The sequence below is a fragment of the Carassius carassius genome, chromosome 37 (genome assembly GCF_963082965.1).
Source record: "Carassius carassius chromosome 37, fCarCar2.1, whole genome shotgun sequence".
Lineage (NCBI taxonomy): Eukaryota > Metazoa > Chordata > Actinopteri > Cypriniformes > Cyprinidae > Carassius > Carassius carassius.
The window spans coordinates 19,797,078-19,813,658 of NC_081791.1; the positions used below are offsets into that span (position 1 = coordinate 19,797,078).

The 16,581-nt window shown below is 35.0% G+C and overlaps 1 protein-coding gene across 4 annotated transcripts in view; it reads right to left on the reverse strand.

Moving 5' to 3' along the window:
• LOC132118306 (calsyntenin-1) overlaps positions 1-16,007 on the reverse strand; it is a 37,335-nt gene extending 21,328 nt beyond the window's left edge. For 2 of the 4 annotated variants that reach the window (XM_059528062.1, XM_059528059.1), the window contains exon 1: positions 15,706-16,006. In XM_059528062.1, the coding sequence (XP_059384045.1) occupies positions 15,706-15,787 (82 nt within the window). In that variant the 5' untranslated portion in view covers positions 15,788-16,006. Of the gene's footprint in view, positions 1-15,705 lie in introns of all 4 variants that reach the window. The other 2 variants (XM_059528061.1, XM_059528060.1) reach the window with 2 other exon arrangements.
• Positions 16,008-16,581: the final 574 nt, after the last annotated feature.

The following is a 16,581-nucleotide window of genomic DNA, read 5'->3' on the forward strand; positions in this document are numbered from 1 at the left end:
TCAGCGAGCACTTATAAAACAGTTATGGAATTGCATACTAATTGAACAATACAGCTTCCAAGTACATAATTTAGTATGAGCTATGATGCAAAATATTGCTTATTTTTCATGTCAGAGACTAGATCTATTTACTGTACGAAAGTATAGAATTTGAGTAAAATACATAAATTAAATGTATTACATAATAAAAATAGTAGTACATAATTCTCATGAAAATCATAATGTATGAATATAGAATAATCTTAATTAAATAAATAATTATTTATATTTTATATTTATATTTTTAAATAGTTTTTTTTAATATTAATACGTCTCTTTGTTTTGTCATATATTGTAATGTCATTTTACTGCATACCTAAAAAAATATATTTGCAAAATAACATACAACATGTCATGAGGGTAAGAAAATGATTTTGAAAATGAATTTTCACTGATATGAACTGATAATATCAACTCAAAAGTAAAGAGATTCACCCAAAAAGATGACAGTTTTGTAATTTTCTATTTCGTAACTACATTTTTAGGTATTCATTAAAATTAAAGACATAAAATATAACAACAAAAAGACAAAAATGTAAAAACATAAATCTATTAAATATAAAGAATATATATTTTTAAATTAAATAATTAAGATTTAATATATATATTTTTTATTATATTTTTATTATGTGATAAATGTATACATTTACTTGTATACACTTATTCTGTACTTTGGTACTGCTAATATTGGTAGCTACTTAATGAAAAATGTGTTTTACATCATTTATAAAGTCACTTTAGATAAAAAAAACACCTGATAAATGAATAAATGTAAATGTCTGTAGTTATATGAAAATATACATTGACTGAAAAATCTCTTATGCCAGCTCATCACTCAAGCCAAACACTAAATCTATGACTCTTGTGCACATAAATTCTTCAACATCCTCTGTGCTAACAGTTCCCATCCCTTATACTGCTCAGAAAATTGCTGTCTGGAAATATCTGCGTGGTGTGCAGCAGAAGGATGATTTATTGGCTTCAGCGTGGTTTCTGTGCACCGGTGTCTTACGACTCGCCCCTCAGGCAGAAGCCTGATCAGTGACACTAATTGAAGGATATAACCTCCACAGCAATAATGCCATAATGCTCACCTCCGTTCATATTACACGCCAGATCCGATTTCACACCTTCTGGAAAAATGTATGCTTGACAGAACTGTCGCTTCATTTTCATGTTTCGTCACGCTGTTAATTTTCAGCTGCAATACATTTGAGATTCAAGAACTGACAATTGTACATGTCTACCAATGCTACAAACACATGATGCATGATTCTAACGCTCTACCCAGTAGAAAACAGAGCTGGGAGGGAGTCTAGGACTTGGTATTGTTGGTGAAATTTTTGATCTGGCTCATAAATCGTCTTAAAGTAGGTTCACGTGACCCTAAGTGTACTGCTGCTGCTGGTGGCTGTATGTGGACAGACTGTCAGACCAGACTACCCTGATCATAATCTGCTTTAAAATCCTAGGTTTATAAAACCTTAAGAGCTGAGGTAAGTCACATGCTTAAAGGGCAAACTGGGACATAATGCTACTAAGAAAGAGAACAAGACTAGAACATAACACATTGTTTTCCTCACACACACACACACACACACACACACATATATAATAAAAAAAAGTTTCATTACCAAGTTAGCCTACTTTACATCAATTTAACTAACTAGATTGAGTGTGGTTTTTGCCTATGCAAAACTTGACACCAAGATGGGACAAAACCTTTTAACCTTTCAAATATTCAAACATTCTTCTCCTAGCAGCATAACTGTTTTCAGCACTGATAATAATAAGAAATGTTTCTTAAGCACCAAATCAGCATATAAAAATCATTTCTGAAGGATCATGTGACACTGACTGGAGTAATGATGCTGAACATTCGGGAATAAACAAATAAATATGTTGCATTTTAAAATATATTACAATGGAAAACAGTTATTTTAATTTGCAATAATATTTCACAATATTACGGTTTTATTGTATTTCTGAACAAATAAATCCTGCTTTGGTAAGCATAAGAGACTTCTTTCAAAAAATGTAAAACATCTCATCAACCTCCATTTGAACAGTAAAGTCATCACCAAAATATTAATTTAATATACCAAAATAAGCATTTTGTATTTACACTCAAAAGCCATAAACAAAAAGAGTAAAAAATATATTTTGGTCATTCTGAAATGCAGAAGCCAAAACCTGTCATCTGCCAACTATAAGCAAACAAAGCACACTCTTAAATGTTTGGAATTTATTATATTTACATTTACATTTATGCGTTTAGCAGACGCTTTTATCCAAAGTGACTTACAGTGCATTCAGGCTATACATTTATTTATTTTAACCAGTATGTGCATTCCTGTATTTGAAAATGCCTTAAGCCTCACTAAGTAATAGAAAGTAAATCAAAGCAGCAACAAGGGATATTTGCATCAGAGTGGTCAAACACTCGAGGTTAATCTGGCTTTACACCGACAAAGAACTGTTTGTCCTCTCAAACCCTTCTGCTGTAGAACAAATATACTGATAACACGGTTATCATCACATATTAACATACAAAGAGATACACAAAAACCTGTTTACAAACAGAAAACAAAGTGTAAATTATAGGGACGACCCATGGACAACCAGACATTTTAATGAACGAGTCTTTTTTCTGAAGTGTTTTGGTACATCTCAATAAGGGTCCTTGAGACCTCTTGGAGTGCGTTCAGCCATGGCATTGATCCCAGCAAGAGAAAACCACTAAACACATCAGCAAAACACCTGCTAAACACTGCTCTCTCTCCCACACACACTCATATAACATATGGCACACACATCACTCCTTCTCTTACTAAAAACACATTTACCAATCAAACGGCAATTATTTTCTTCTTTAAACTTCATTGAAGCCCTTAATGAACCATTAAAAACAGCTTATGTTTGAAAAGCCCACACTGATGTCTGGTGTGCATCATTATAAACTAAACAAGTGGGGTTTCAAAGAGGAAGGGCTGCTTACCAGACTGGCGGAGAATGAATCTGATTACTGAAGGAACTCTGATGTGGGTGATATCATTTCTGAGTGCCCTGCAGCTCTGGCACAAGGTGAGCGTTTTGGACGGCAGGCAGCCAGTTAGCTGTTTTTACATGCATTTTGCCTAGAAGCACTTTAGATCCTTGCACATCAGCAACACAATGCAACTGTTGCGACAAAAGTAACGGCTAGAACTGTTTGATACATGGGCTAATATGATGACAACACACCAAACATACGATTTCATAATGTCAGCAGTCAAATAGGGTAGTGTCGAGAAAATTGGATAAAGGCTACAGGCTGCTTTATGGAAACAATGTTATGTAACTGGTGCATTAGAGCAATAGACACTTGAGCACAGTGTGGAGTAAATATGTACTCCGAGTTCACCGTTCAATCCATTTTCATTCAGAATGGTTCATCAACCACATGCTAAAAGGGTAGTAAAATGTTTATTTGCAGTCTACAGCATTTATCTGAATTTTTTTTTGAAAGCCGAAGCAGACTGGAACAGAAAAGTAAGAATAGAATAGAATAGAATAGAATTATTATATTTTTCAAAGTGATTAAAGTTCATTTTTAATTGTTAAAGTAAATAATAATATAAGTATTTACAAGTAAATGGGGTCGAAAGAATATTATACTCTTAACATGTTTAACATTCATAAATATAATATAAAATAATAGAACAGAATAGAATAGAATAGTTATATTTGTCAGAGTGGTTAAAGTTCATTTTTGGATGTTAACGTTAATATTATTATTGTACATCCTTGCTTATTAATATAATAATAATTATTATTATTATTAAAATAATAATAGTAATAAATGGTGTTGAAAGAACATAAGATTCATACTATTATATTTAACATTAATAATATAATAATATAATTAATAATATAATATAAAAAATAGGGCTGGTAAGCGATTACAATTTTATTACACAATGTGGTGATTCATTAATCGAGAAATTACTCCCAAAAGATAATTTAAAGTCATTGTTGTGTAAAGCATAAAACAGGCATTACAAAAATTAGGTTCAGCAAGAAATATTTTGGAAATACTCTTTTGGACCATGTGAGTAAATGATGACAGAATTGTCATTTTTGGTTGGGTGAACTATAACTTTAATAATTTATTTTCTTAATTTTATTATAATTACTATGAAAATATGAAATTATTTCTTTAAAGAAATGATACTCTATATAATAAACTAAAACTGCCAGTAGGTCGTGGTAAATGTCTTAATGATTAAGTCATCGAGTCATTTATTCATTCATTTGATTTGTTCAAATGGCTGATTCATTCAGAAGTGAAGTAAAGGGTTCTTTATGAATGGTTCATTGAATCATTAGGCTTGTTCGACTTGAAGCGGATCATCACCATCAGACCGATCGGTGTGTGACATCAAAGAACCGCTGATGTCATACACCGATTGGTCTGTGCAGCGCCACTTCAAAGCCAACACGACCATAGCCAATGGTTCAACGTGCCAAATGGTTCACTAAATTCATTCAAAACATGGATTAAGAAATGAAATGCCGCTGTGGGTTGCTCGGGGATGAACAGTTCTGCTTTGTCTTTATCTTCTGGTTGGCAAAATTGAGCAGAACAGACAACATTGTCTAAAATAACACAATATTAACTTCTTAATGAACTGTTGTATAAGATGAATATCACATTACATGTGATATTGCACTTAGCCTACAGCTCGTGTGATATTCCTTAACTATGTGATGTAATATGAGACACAATCTCAAACAGGCGTTTGCCCCATATCTTGAATTTTAGGGACATTTTCTAGGCTCCATCATGCAGTAAGCTGTTGCTCTGCCTCATATTAGTCATCAATCGACTGTGAAATGGCAGATGATCCACATAGGTCTGGGGCGGGGCAGGTGCGTTGTTTTTCTCCATAATTAATTAATCAAATTAACGCATTAAATTACCAGCCCTAATAAAAAAAACATTTGTTTATATTATATATTTATATTAATATAAGTTATTTTTGTCAGTTGAATCAGTTGTTTTAAAATTCCATTGGGTGACATCAGAATTCTAGCACATAAATTACACCCTATACCTTCACCAATCTACAGAACATGATCATTAGAGCAAGAACACCTAGTCTTAACAATTGCAGACAATAATATTTGTATTTGACACGCACAGACTGTTTTCCACCATCCATTTTCCAGATTACAGTCATTTGGACAATATCCGCAAATTAAGCCATTTATCCGTAATCAAATCTTTTGGATGCTAGCAGGCACAAATTAGAGTCTAATGATGCAGCAGAGTGAGGAAACACAGCTGGCCTGGAGCTGCCTCCATCTCAGCAGCACCCAAGATAAGGAGATCTTTGACGAATACTAAAGATCCTCCGACTAACCGGGTCCTGTGTGTGTTTTTTGCATGTATGTCTAAAGAGATTAATAAACCCTGTATGTCACACTAAAGCAGAGGCATCCGGAACAGGCCAGAGGCTTTATATCCAAACACATTCCAAGCTACATATTGGAGTTGGCAACCAGAGAATCGCCTAGTCAGTCTTTTACATGCCTTATCCAGCACAGCCATCCAGTCAGATTGCATCACAGTGACTGGATAGGATGCAGACCATGTGCAGCTATCGCTACATTATCCGATCAATGACAAATATTATTACAGGTGCTTTGGTCAGACAGCATGTGCTAAGAGCAGATGGGGGGTCTGGGTCAGGCACTATTGTGCTATGCCTGACATGCAATCCTGTTAGCCATCATGTAAACCCACTGACACCTAATCCCATAATGAGATGCTCCCGTTTCATTTACTTACAAGGTCACAGACTTGTATGACTTTACAAAGTACTGTGGTGTGTCACATATGCTCGAGCCAAAATGTTACAGTAAGACATCTATAAGAACACACCGCTGACTTACGCACACACACACACAGTAGATCATTGTAATTTAATACTTTTTTGGAAAAAGATTCACATTGTTATTGAGACATATTTCAACGTATTTGAAGATTTTCTGGGGAAAGTCCAGCTGTCATTACATAAATACAATTTAAAATGCATCAAAATAGAAAATAGTTATTTTAAATTGTAATAAAATTATTTAATTACATTTTTTATTTTTACTGTATTTTTGAATAAACAATTGTTGAATGGGAGTGTACAATTAGAAAATACTTATGAAAAATGTAAACAAGTTTAACTTTTTTTATTATTTGATTAAAGCTTAAATCAAATTACATACAACTGGCCAACTAATTAAAACCAATTAATTGCATTTATCAATATTTGTCAAGAAAACTCTGTATGTAACACTTTATTTTAAAGGTTCAGTTCTTGCTATTAAATCATTATAGTGCAAACTGTGCCTCAAACTCCTCATTTGTTGCTTATTAATATTTAGTAGTTTTAGTTGTAATAGGTAGTTGTTAACTTGACTTTTTGAATTTTGACTATGATTATGACTTGTTATACATTAGGTTGGATTAGGGATGTAGAATATGTGCTTTATAAGTACTAACAAACAGCCAATATGTTATTTATTGGCATGCTAATAAGCAACTAGTTAATTGTGAGAATGGGTCCCTTTTCTAAAGTGTTTACCAAAAACTCTTCAAATGTAGATAATTCAAAGACATTATCATGACTGACTGATTGTTCACATCCATATCATTAAACACAAGCCCATCAATCGTCCTTTGCAATGGCTAAAATGTAATACACATATTGTTGCAGATTTGAGAATATGACTTGTTGGGTGGTGGCACTCCAAAGGAAATTCTTCACACACAAATTGCTCTACAGGGCTAACAACAGTCTTCAGTAATGGCCAAACGGAAGCAATTAATTGGCTGTTGGCTCAGTAACCCATAAGACATTGTTTCTATTGCAGTCGAGCATAAAGCAATCAAGCAACATAATTTGTTCAGCCTAATTTTAAACCATTATTTGACACAGGGTGTGTGTGTGTGGGGGGGGGAGCACTGGTTAATGGGCATCTAAAATGGGGGAGCGATATTCTTGGAGATCTGCATTAAACCGTCAGACCTCTGAAACAAAAGCAGAGTTTGAATGTGTGTTTTGATTGATGAGGTGAGGCCAAAGGTTATGGTTTCAGCCAGGCTTGTTCATCCATCTGCTTGAATCCCTCAAGATCTGTAAAGAGAGAACTGTCTGAACGCTGAATGTGGCAACTGGGAAACAAAACCACATTCAAGCCAAAATGAAATCCACACAACACAGTAAGAAATTTCAATTTCCAAATTGTTCCTCAATTCATCTGAAAGATCTTCAACAAGTGCTTCCACCTGAGTCCTTTATACTTGCAAGATGTTTAAATGGTTTAACAAGGGATGGCTATTTCCGGTCAACATGGCCCAGAACCCTTTTCATGACAGTGATCACACCCATAGAGCAATCTACCACAGCCTTTGTCAATTAACACCATAGACGCCTCTGTTCCCACCTCGAGTGTGAGCGAGCTGCGAGTTATCACAGAGCACACAGCTGCTTCACAATTCAAGGTCTATCGGTGGTAATACAAGATAACTACTGATCTACACCTCAGCAGACTTCAAAATAGATTGGCTTTCACACCAGATGGATTTGCAGTTACTTCTGAAAGAGACTTAAAAACAGCTTTCTTTTTGAAGCATCATCTGAAATTTGCTGCCAGGGTTTGACGTCTTTGCCGAGCAGACCCCATTCTCGTGTGAATAATGCAGGACAATGGGCCATCCGAAAGATCTCAATACAATGGCCTGCTTGGATACAAATCACTCAACAGCGTTTTGCAACATGAATACACAAATCATGAAGGCAGAATCCTAAAATTCAAAGCAAGGCTCCAGAGTCCAGACTAAAAATAAAACGAATCCTAAAATGATACATTTAGGACCCAAATTCTTTTTAGCTGAAAAATTTGACAATTTTATTAAATTATAAAATAAATTGCATAAATCAAACTGCATTATACTACTACATTGTATAAATGTTAATATATAATATTTTAAAATATACATTTACCAGATTTTTTTTAAATCTTAAAACAAAATATGAATGCGTTTACAACAAAGGCAAATCACTGACCGAGTAAATCTGATACAAACAATCAAGTGTGAGTCAAGTTCTGTGAATCTTTTTGAATGACTCGTCAACAGAACTGGTTCATACGAACCATTTGTTCTTGAATCAGACATCACAGCTGCACTGTGTTTATCATTGCATGCTAGAAACATCTTTAACAATACAATATCTGATACATTTTCAGACAGGTGCACAAAACTTTCCCTACGGTCACTAATATAGAACAATTTTAAATCATTGTCACATATTTTCACATTTTATCACATTTGTCTAGCACTTTAAACTCATAAGTCATACAATGAAAACGGGTTGAAAAATGCCAATACTTTTTGTTTGCCACTGAATTTCCTCATGACCAAAACACATAATGACCAGATATAACCATTAAGCTCATCTATCTTAATGACTTACCCAACAAATATTCATAAGGATCATCATTGTGATCTTCTGAAGGGAGAATGAAGTGCCTAATTCCCTTTACTACTTGAAAATCATTGGTACCTGCTTGGACTTAAAGGGATAGTTCACCCCAAAATTACAATTCTGTCATTGATTACTCACTGTCATGTCGTTCCAAACCCATATAAATGTAATAATAAATTTCATTATAAATATAATGTATAAATATAGCAATGACAGAACTTTCATTTTTGGGTTAGCTATCCCTGAAACAAATTTCAAGTTGGTGTGAAATTGACAGCCACGCTTAAATGTTTGCACACAAATTATAAAATGGCACCACTACCTGTTAAAACGGGCCTCATCAGGCCGGGAATCGATAGTTCATTGAGGTTTAAGACCCTGTAGAGAAACATAAGGGAAATCTCCAGGCTCTACTGCCCAATAAATCTCTCAGTATGAAGGGTTCATATCCAAACCAAAGCAGGGGGTCAGTGTGTACTCAAGGAAGTATCTGTTTGTCCACCAGAGCAGTCGCAACAGAACAACAAGGCCCAGGCGTTTTCAGTGAAGGTGGGGGCAGGGTGTGTGAATGGTGCTCAATCACAGCTCAGTATGGAGCGCACAAAGCCCCAGTGAGAGGGAAAGTGAGCCATAGCTGCTTGTCATATCCACAGGTAACTCCTACTCTCTAGTTACCTGTTCCCATGGAGCCATGCTGCTGACGTGATGAGGCACAGAATAGCAGAGGGATGCATTTATCATGCTAAACAAAGAGCACAAGCCCTGACAGACACTGAATGGATGGGCTCAACTGACTCTCAGAGCACTCAGCGTGTGGACTGGGTTGACCTGAAATGGAAGCAGGTAATATTGTTATGTATTGGGCTACTGTCCAAATAGGTTTAAACAGGGTCTACATCAAGGTCTCAGTTTTAGGGCACTGAGGAATACTCCTTAAACCTTGAATAGTAACCATATACAGTTGAAGAAGTTATCCGTTGGTTATACTGAGCATCGATAGTAAACTTTTCATCCAGTTACAATGGTTAACTTAACTAGTTGTCAAAGAACTAGTTTATTATTATTATTTATTAATATATAATAATAATATAATACAAAAATATATTAAATACTATATTTGATATTTCATAATCTATCATGTACATACACTAATTTCAATTTAAGATTTATTTATTCAGTCTGTCATTTTTTAATTACATTTTTATTCAGACCACCAAAAGTGGTTTTTTGAATAAACACTGTTCTTATAAACTTTCTATTTATTAAGTAATCCTGAGAAAATGTATCACGTTCTCCACAAATAGAAAGAATGAGTAAAAATGCAGCTTGCGTACAGATGTAAATTGCATTTTAAAATATTAAAACAGCAATAAAGAATACTGCATTTTAATCTAATAAAATTCAGCCTTGGTGAGGATGAGAGACTTGTTTCAAAACTAAAAAAAAAATTTTTTTACCAACCCCAGACCTTTGTATGGTAGTGTAATACTACAATCCAACAAATTATTTTAAAAAATATGATTTTTTTAGCACTTTAAGTTAACATCCCCACAGTCAAGCAGCTACCATACGAGTCAAAGAGACAGACCTAATATTCATTACATAATGAATATTCTTGACATATCACCTATTCTTGACATATCACAGACTCAATTCTGCTCGCAAAGAGGCCAATGAAATTACCTCTTACTGCCCAGCTGCCACGATGACTAAGGGCTGATTGTCTAAGATCATTTTTGCCACACTGCCTGCACTAAAAGTCAAAATTAAAAAAAAACAGATTAACAATGCATCATTATCTGTTATGCTTACAAAGTCCTTGGAATTCAAGATTGCTACATAAGTCAAATAATTCAGTTGCATCTTACAGTGGGCGCATTGTGACGTGCTTATTGCGGCTCTCGCCCAAGAGACCCTTTGTTTCCCAGAGTACAAATTCCATGAACAAACAGCAAAACATATGACACTTTCAGTTCTCAGTCATTAAACAACTGCAATTCACAGGGCAAAGAATATGAAAGAGAAACTAAAATGTCCAAAAAACACCCAAGTTTCCAACAGAAAACAAAAGCATGATAATAAATACATAAATGAATGAGCCAAAGGCTTTCAAAACACTTCAAAGAAATGCAAAAAGCCTAAAAGTAATTAAGTTCTAGCAGCGTGCATCAACAGTGTTGGGGAGTAACTAGTTACATGTAACGGCGTTACGTAATTTAATTACAAAATTATTGTAACTGTAATTAGTTACAGTTACTAAGAAAAAATGAGTAATTAAATTACAGTTACTTATGAATTTTTTTACGATTACAAAGGGGATTACATTTGAATATTTACACACATCCACATTTAACTGATTTCTTTCCCAAATTGCACTGACTATCCTGAGACATACCGCCCTAATAATTTCCGGGATGCGGAAATACAGTCTGGTTCGTAGAATCCAGTCATAAAAACGAAATGCCTAACGCGGACGGAATATGCCACATTTTGGATGACTAAATCAAAAGTAGGTCAGTACACTTGAATCAAAACATGACATGGACTAGTGTCTGTGAATATTAAGCCCCAAAAATGCAATATATGACTTGCACATTCTGCGTGTCTGTGGTAATCCGGCGCGGACTGGACACCGGGAGAACCGGGACAATTCACAGTGGCCTGGCAGCCGATTTTGCCCCACTATTTAATATCATTATTGTATAATTGCCTGCCGAATGTACTAAAGCGATCATTTGCAAATCCGCCATTTGATAATTAAATCTCTAATAAATCATGAATTGTTAGTCATGACTCGCGTGCTCTCCGTGCCTCCGCCAAACGGTTTGGATCAGACTCAGAGTAATCAATGCGAGAAAGAGAGAGAGAGAGAGAGAGAGAGAGATAGAGAGAGAGAGAGAGTGAGAGTGTGTGAGAGAGAGAGAGAGAGAGAGAGAGAGGGATAGAGAGAGAGAGAGAGAGAATAGAGTGGACTGCTGGAGCAGAGAAGCAGAACTCCTGTTCAGGGTTTTAGGTCAGTTTCATCTGTAAAGATGCTTTTTTGTCTTTGTTTTTTTATTTATTTAATCAAGCAGCAGCATGTTGCTCATCAGTCATCACTCAAAATACTATATAAAGGACATAATTATTATCTGTTGTAATGTTACAGTAGTAATTTAGCTGAAAATAAAAATCAGATTTTTTTTTTTTATAGGTTTAGGGGGAGCTACAACAGACAACAACACAACCCTTACGAAAATTAACATTTTAATATTTAACTATAAATCCAGAGAAAATAGTTACTATTGTTTAACTGTGATAACCAAAAATTTAAAATTATTTTACAAATGTATTTATTTAAAAATAAATACAAATCCATTTGCAAAAAAAACAAGGTTATTTTACTTTTATATAGGCTAATAAAAGCAAGGTTAATTTTTGTAAGGGAAAAACATGACTCGTGTACAGTATTAGGATTTTTCTATAAAGATATTGTAGTATTGTAGAGTATTGTATTATAAAGTATAGTTTTGTTCAATCTTGAGTATTAAAGTCATGAGAGAGATGCATAACAGGGCAAAATAAAGAGACTGAAGAGAAAAATGGAAGTGAAGGTGCAGTTCAGGAGAGAACTTTTAATTATTTTGCATGTACCCAAATTAAAGATTTAAACCTTTTTTATGTCAGGTCCATACAAAAAATAGTTTTGTCCATGAATTTGTTTGTATGAGTTTGAATTTTCCAGTCTGAATTTTTTTCCCAGTCCGCCCCTCCTGTAAATTTAATGGCAAAGACATGGTTTCATTTACTACACATAGGCCTACTGAAGCTCGCAGTGTTGTCAACCTCTGCTGCCTCAATATAGGAGTACACGAGCACATAAACATAATTTCTAGAACTGCTCTGTGTCACTTCATGTGCATTTTACTTATTTTGAGAAAACTATCATCATATACAGAGACAACAGTTTCAAAAAAACACCAATGTTTCAGGAGTTTATTACACAGAATACGTCACATGCTTATTAGATAACTGTATTTAAGTTGATGTTTATGCTTTTATTTATTATTCTTTAATTTTCATAAATTTAGAAAAGTAATCAAAAAGTACTCAAAAGTAATTAGTTACATTACTTTAATAAATAATTGAAAAAGTTACACTACTATTACATTTTAAACAGGGTAACTTGTAATCTGTAACCTATTACATTTCCAAAGTAACCTTCCCAACACTGTGCATCAACAACAGTCCCTGTGTGTTCCCTGCTTCACCGTGAGGAACAATGAGTCCAATACCTCCTCCCGAGAGAAAGTCTGCTCAGCTTATTTTATACAACCTCAATACTGCGTTTATTCTCTTCCCACTGTTCCCTGAATTAATGGGCCATCTAAAGTCTACACTGAAGCAGAGAGCTGCTAATAGACGTCTAGCTATCTGCAAAACCAACACATCAAAAGTGATCGAGCTCCTATGGGGAGACTCCTAAAAGAGATTATCCATCAAGCCATCTGTAAATTAAGACATTTTTGCAACAGGATTCACTTTGCTGAAACAGGCAAAACATTTGACCGGGGGCCACTGGAGCTGAACAAGCAGCTGTTTATACAAAATCTCCTTAAATAAATCACTGTTGTAAGCTGCAGGAGAAAGTAAGATTCTCTGGTAACTTTCCAAAGATTTCTTCCTGAATCTTTATTATTACCTCAATTAAATAAAAGAAAACGTGCAGAAGGAGTGCAAGTGTGTTTAAACAAAGCTAGTCAAACTCAAAAGAGATTCTGTCAAATGGTGATGAAGTTATCCAAGGCTAAAAAAACACTAAAAAAGTGAGGCAAGGTAATAATCTGTGGAGGTGTGAATGCATAGACTCTGTAAAAGAGAGAAAATGGAGGACTTTACTCACCTGTGAATTTTAGACAAATCACAAGTGCTACTCTAAATAGTGACACATTTATTGGCTGTCAAGCGATCATAATTTTCCAGTGATCAAAAGCTAGCAAAATTCACAAATCCAAAGAGTACTTTAGTACAGTAATCAAAATCACAAGGTATAAATTGTTATTAGGGACTGTACAAAATGATTTCACTTTTGACTCCAACTTAAAAAAACAAACCAATTTGGAGACATTTTTGGTAAAGCGTAGGTGGCGTGCAACCCAAAGAATGGTTTGCAGGTCTCTTCTGAAAAAGTTATGGATGAATATGCTTTTTTTTTTAAAAGAGAAGAAAATGTCTCAAATTATTTGTTGTTGACTTCAGTACCTCTGTGCCCAATTAAACTCAACTGTATTTTAAAGCAGTCTCTCTAGTCCCTGGTATGGATAATACAAATGCAATATTTGTCCCAATGTCTGGTAAACCACTCTTTGATTGTTGTTTATGAATTTGCATAGTTTTACTAATCAGCTAACATCATGTTAATAACTTTTCCTATTGTTGTGTCTATGAAGGTCATGTTAATACATGCATTCAATGTTTGATTTCAATGACTGTGGTACTTGGGTTGGTTCATTACTTAAATGTAGAATATTTGAAAGCCACAGATGTAAACTATTAAAAAAGGTTACACAAAATGGTCACATGCACACCAAAAGTTAAGTTATAAATTAAGACTCAACCCATGAATTGCACCGAAGATCATAAAACAATTAGTTAATTATTTTATATGTTAATGGCCTCAGGCCATGCATTCCCAGCTGCCTCACATGGCAACAACATAATGACTGACAATTATTAGCACCCTATTAATGAATGAAGATATCCAAGATTTGACTTTATATGGATCAATGACCAACAAGGATGGGATGTTCAAGATAAAAAAAGGAACATTATTTTAAATTATGTTTCAAGCCCTTAGAAATGTAATTACTGTGTTCATGTTTGTTTCATTTTTTTTTCCGATTCCAACAAACAAATTAACCTATTGACTCCAAAAATGTCAACTGGTATAACAATCTAACAATTTTAGCACTCAAACTGTTACCTTAAACACTCAATGTACAAAACAATTGACAATTCTGACTTTGCCTCAAAAAAATAAAACATAAAAATTACTTTTAAATTAGGAAACTGAAAAAAAAGTCATTCTGCGTTGTGTTTTTGTATATAATATATAGGCTATATGATAACTAGACAACAAAAAAGTACACTTCACTTCATTAAATACACTTCATTATTTATCATGTAAATAAATAAACAATGTAAATATTTGTTCAATGGCAAATTCCTTTCATAATCTCCACATATTAAGTTTTAACTTCAGAACAAATTCACACTTGTACCCTTAAGAGTAATAAACAAGGTAACCGTAGGATATTTCTGGAAAGGCAGCGTTTCACAAGCAAATGTTTGCTACATCAAGCCGCGCGCGCGCGTGTGTGTGTGTGTGTGTGTGTGTGTGTGTGTGTGTGTGTGTGACATTGCTGTGATGTCTGCGCGTGCACCTGCAGCGATGTCCTTCGGTCATATTTAGCTGCGTGTGAGACATTTCAAAGATGAATTTCTAAAACCAGACCACACAGCTTTCCCAGAGGATCTGCAATGCGGTCTGCACATCGGTATATATACAAGATAAAACAACTTACAAATCGACAAAAACGCCACAACCTCCCGGAGAGAATAGAGTAGAAATCAAACACACGGGTTTGATTCCCAAGCACTGTAGCGTTACTGTGTTGTACAAATAGCTGTAGGCTAAAGTCTTGGCCACGGGGTGTTGGCACAGAAAACTGTTGTGTTAAAGGATTGACACGAAAAAATAGCTGTCAAGCGAAGCGGAACCGTAAGGGAGACTGGACATTTCACAGCTGACAGGCCACGGCAATTATTTCAGGACATCTTTCAGTATGAGACGGGAAATTAGAGCAGAGATTGATTTTGAATGAGTTTAGATGTACGGCGATAGCGCTGGACGCAACATCCTCACTTTGAGATTGAGTGATTATTTCAATTCATGTCAAGAAACCGTGACCGAGGGAACATTGATATCCTTTAATATATATATATATATATATATATATATATATATATATATATATATATATATATATATATGTATAATATATATATTTTTTAATTATAATAATATCATCTTATGCCAAATAATATACACATTTACATATGAACATTTTCATTGTAAATAACACTAGGTCTTGAATCTTACCTTTGGCTGCCTCCACCGCGCATAATAGTCCTAAGAGCAGACCGACTGCAGAAGCGAAAGGTTTCACCCCGCGGATCCGCATCCCGTCTTCAGTTTAAAAACAGCGAACGAATTAAGAAATGGTATTCTGTCTCCTCTCGCCCGGTAAAATCTGATTTAGCTCGGTGTTGCAGAAATATCCAGAGGATGTATATCTCGGATTAGTGCGGTAGTTTTAAGATGGCTGCCGCCACCGCCGTTCAGCTCTCTTCTCTTTCAATCACCGTTCAGTCTCTCTCTCGCCGCTCCGTAGCTGCATCCAACGGGAGCGGTGACGGGCTGACGTCACGACTGTTATCGTGGGAGCGCGAGCCGCCCGCTTTGCCCTTTGCATAGTCCAGCTCAGAAAGAGACAGAGAGAGGGTGTGGATTGAGAAGATGCGATGTGTAAAACAGTGTGTTCTCCAATCCTTTACTGCTTAATCCACCGTGATTATTATGGTTTACTGTCAACTATCGAGTAAGCTTGTATGAGTGTCAGCTTTACAACCATCTTTAGCCATTTTAATATTAGTCATTTAGCCTACTACAACTAGTGTGAGTCAAGCTACTACCACAAAACATCCCAAAATGAATCAAATCAGTAATACTTGCTCATGTCTGTGGAGTTTTTTTCCTTAAAGATGATTTAGCTTCCTGTTAATTGATGTCATTGATGCATCAGGGTTAACATAAATAGTTGTCAAATGGGACGCTGCACTTCAGATATCATAATCTAGTTTCATTTAGTTTCCATAAACCTGCAGTTAGGACTAGTAAATTCAGTATTACGACCTGGTTTAATGAATAATATGCAAAATTAACACAGAAGTTGAAGCACATGAAGCCTGTAAAATA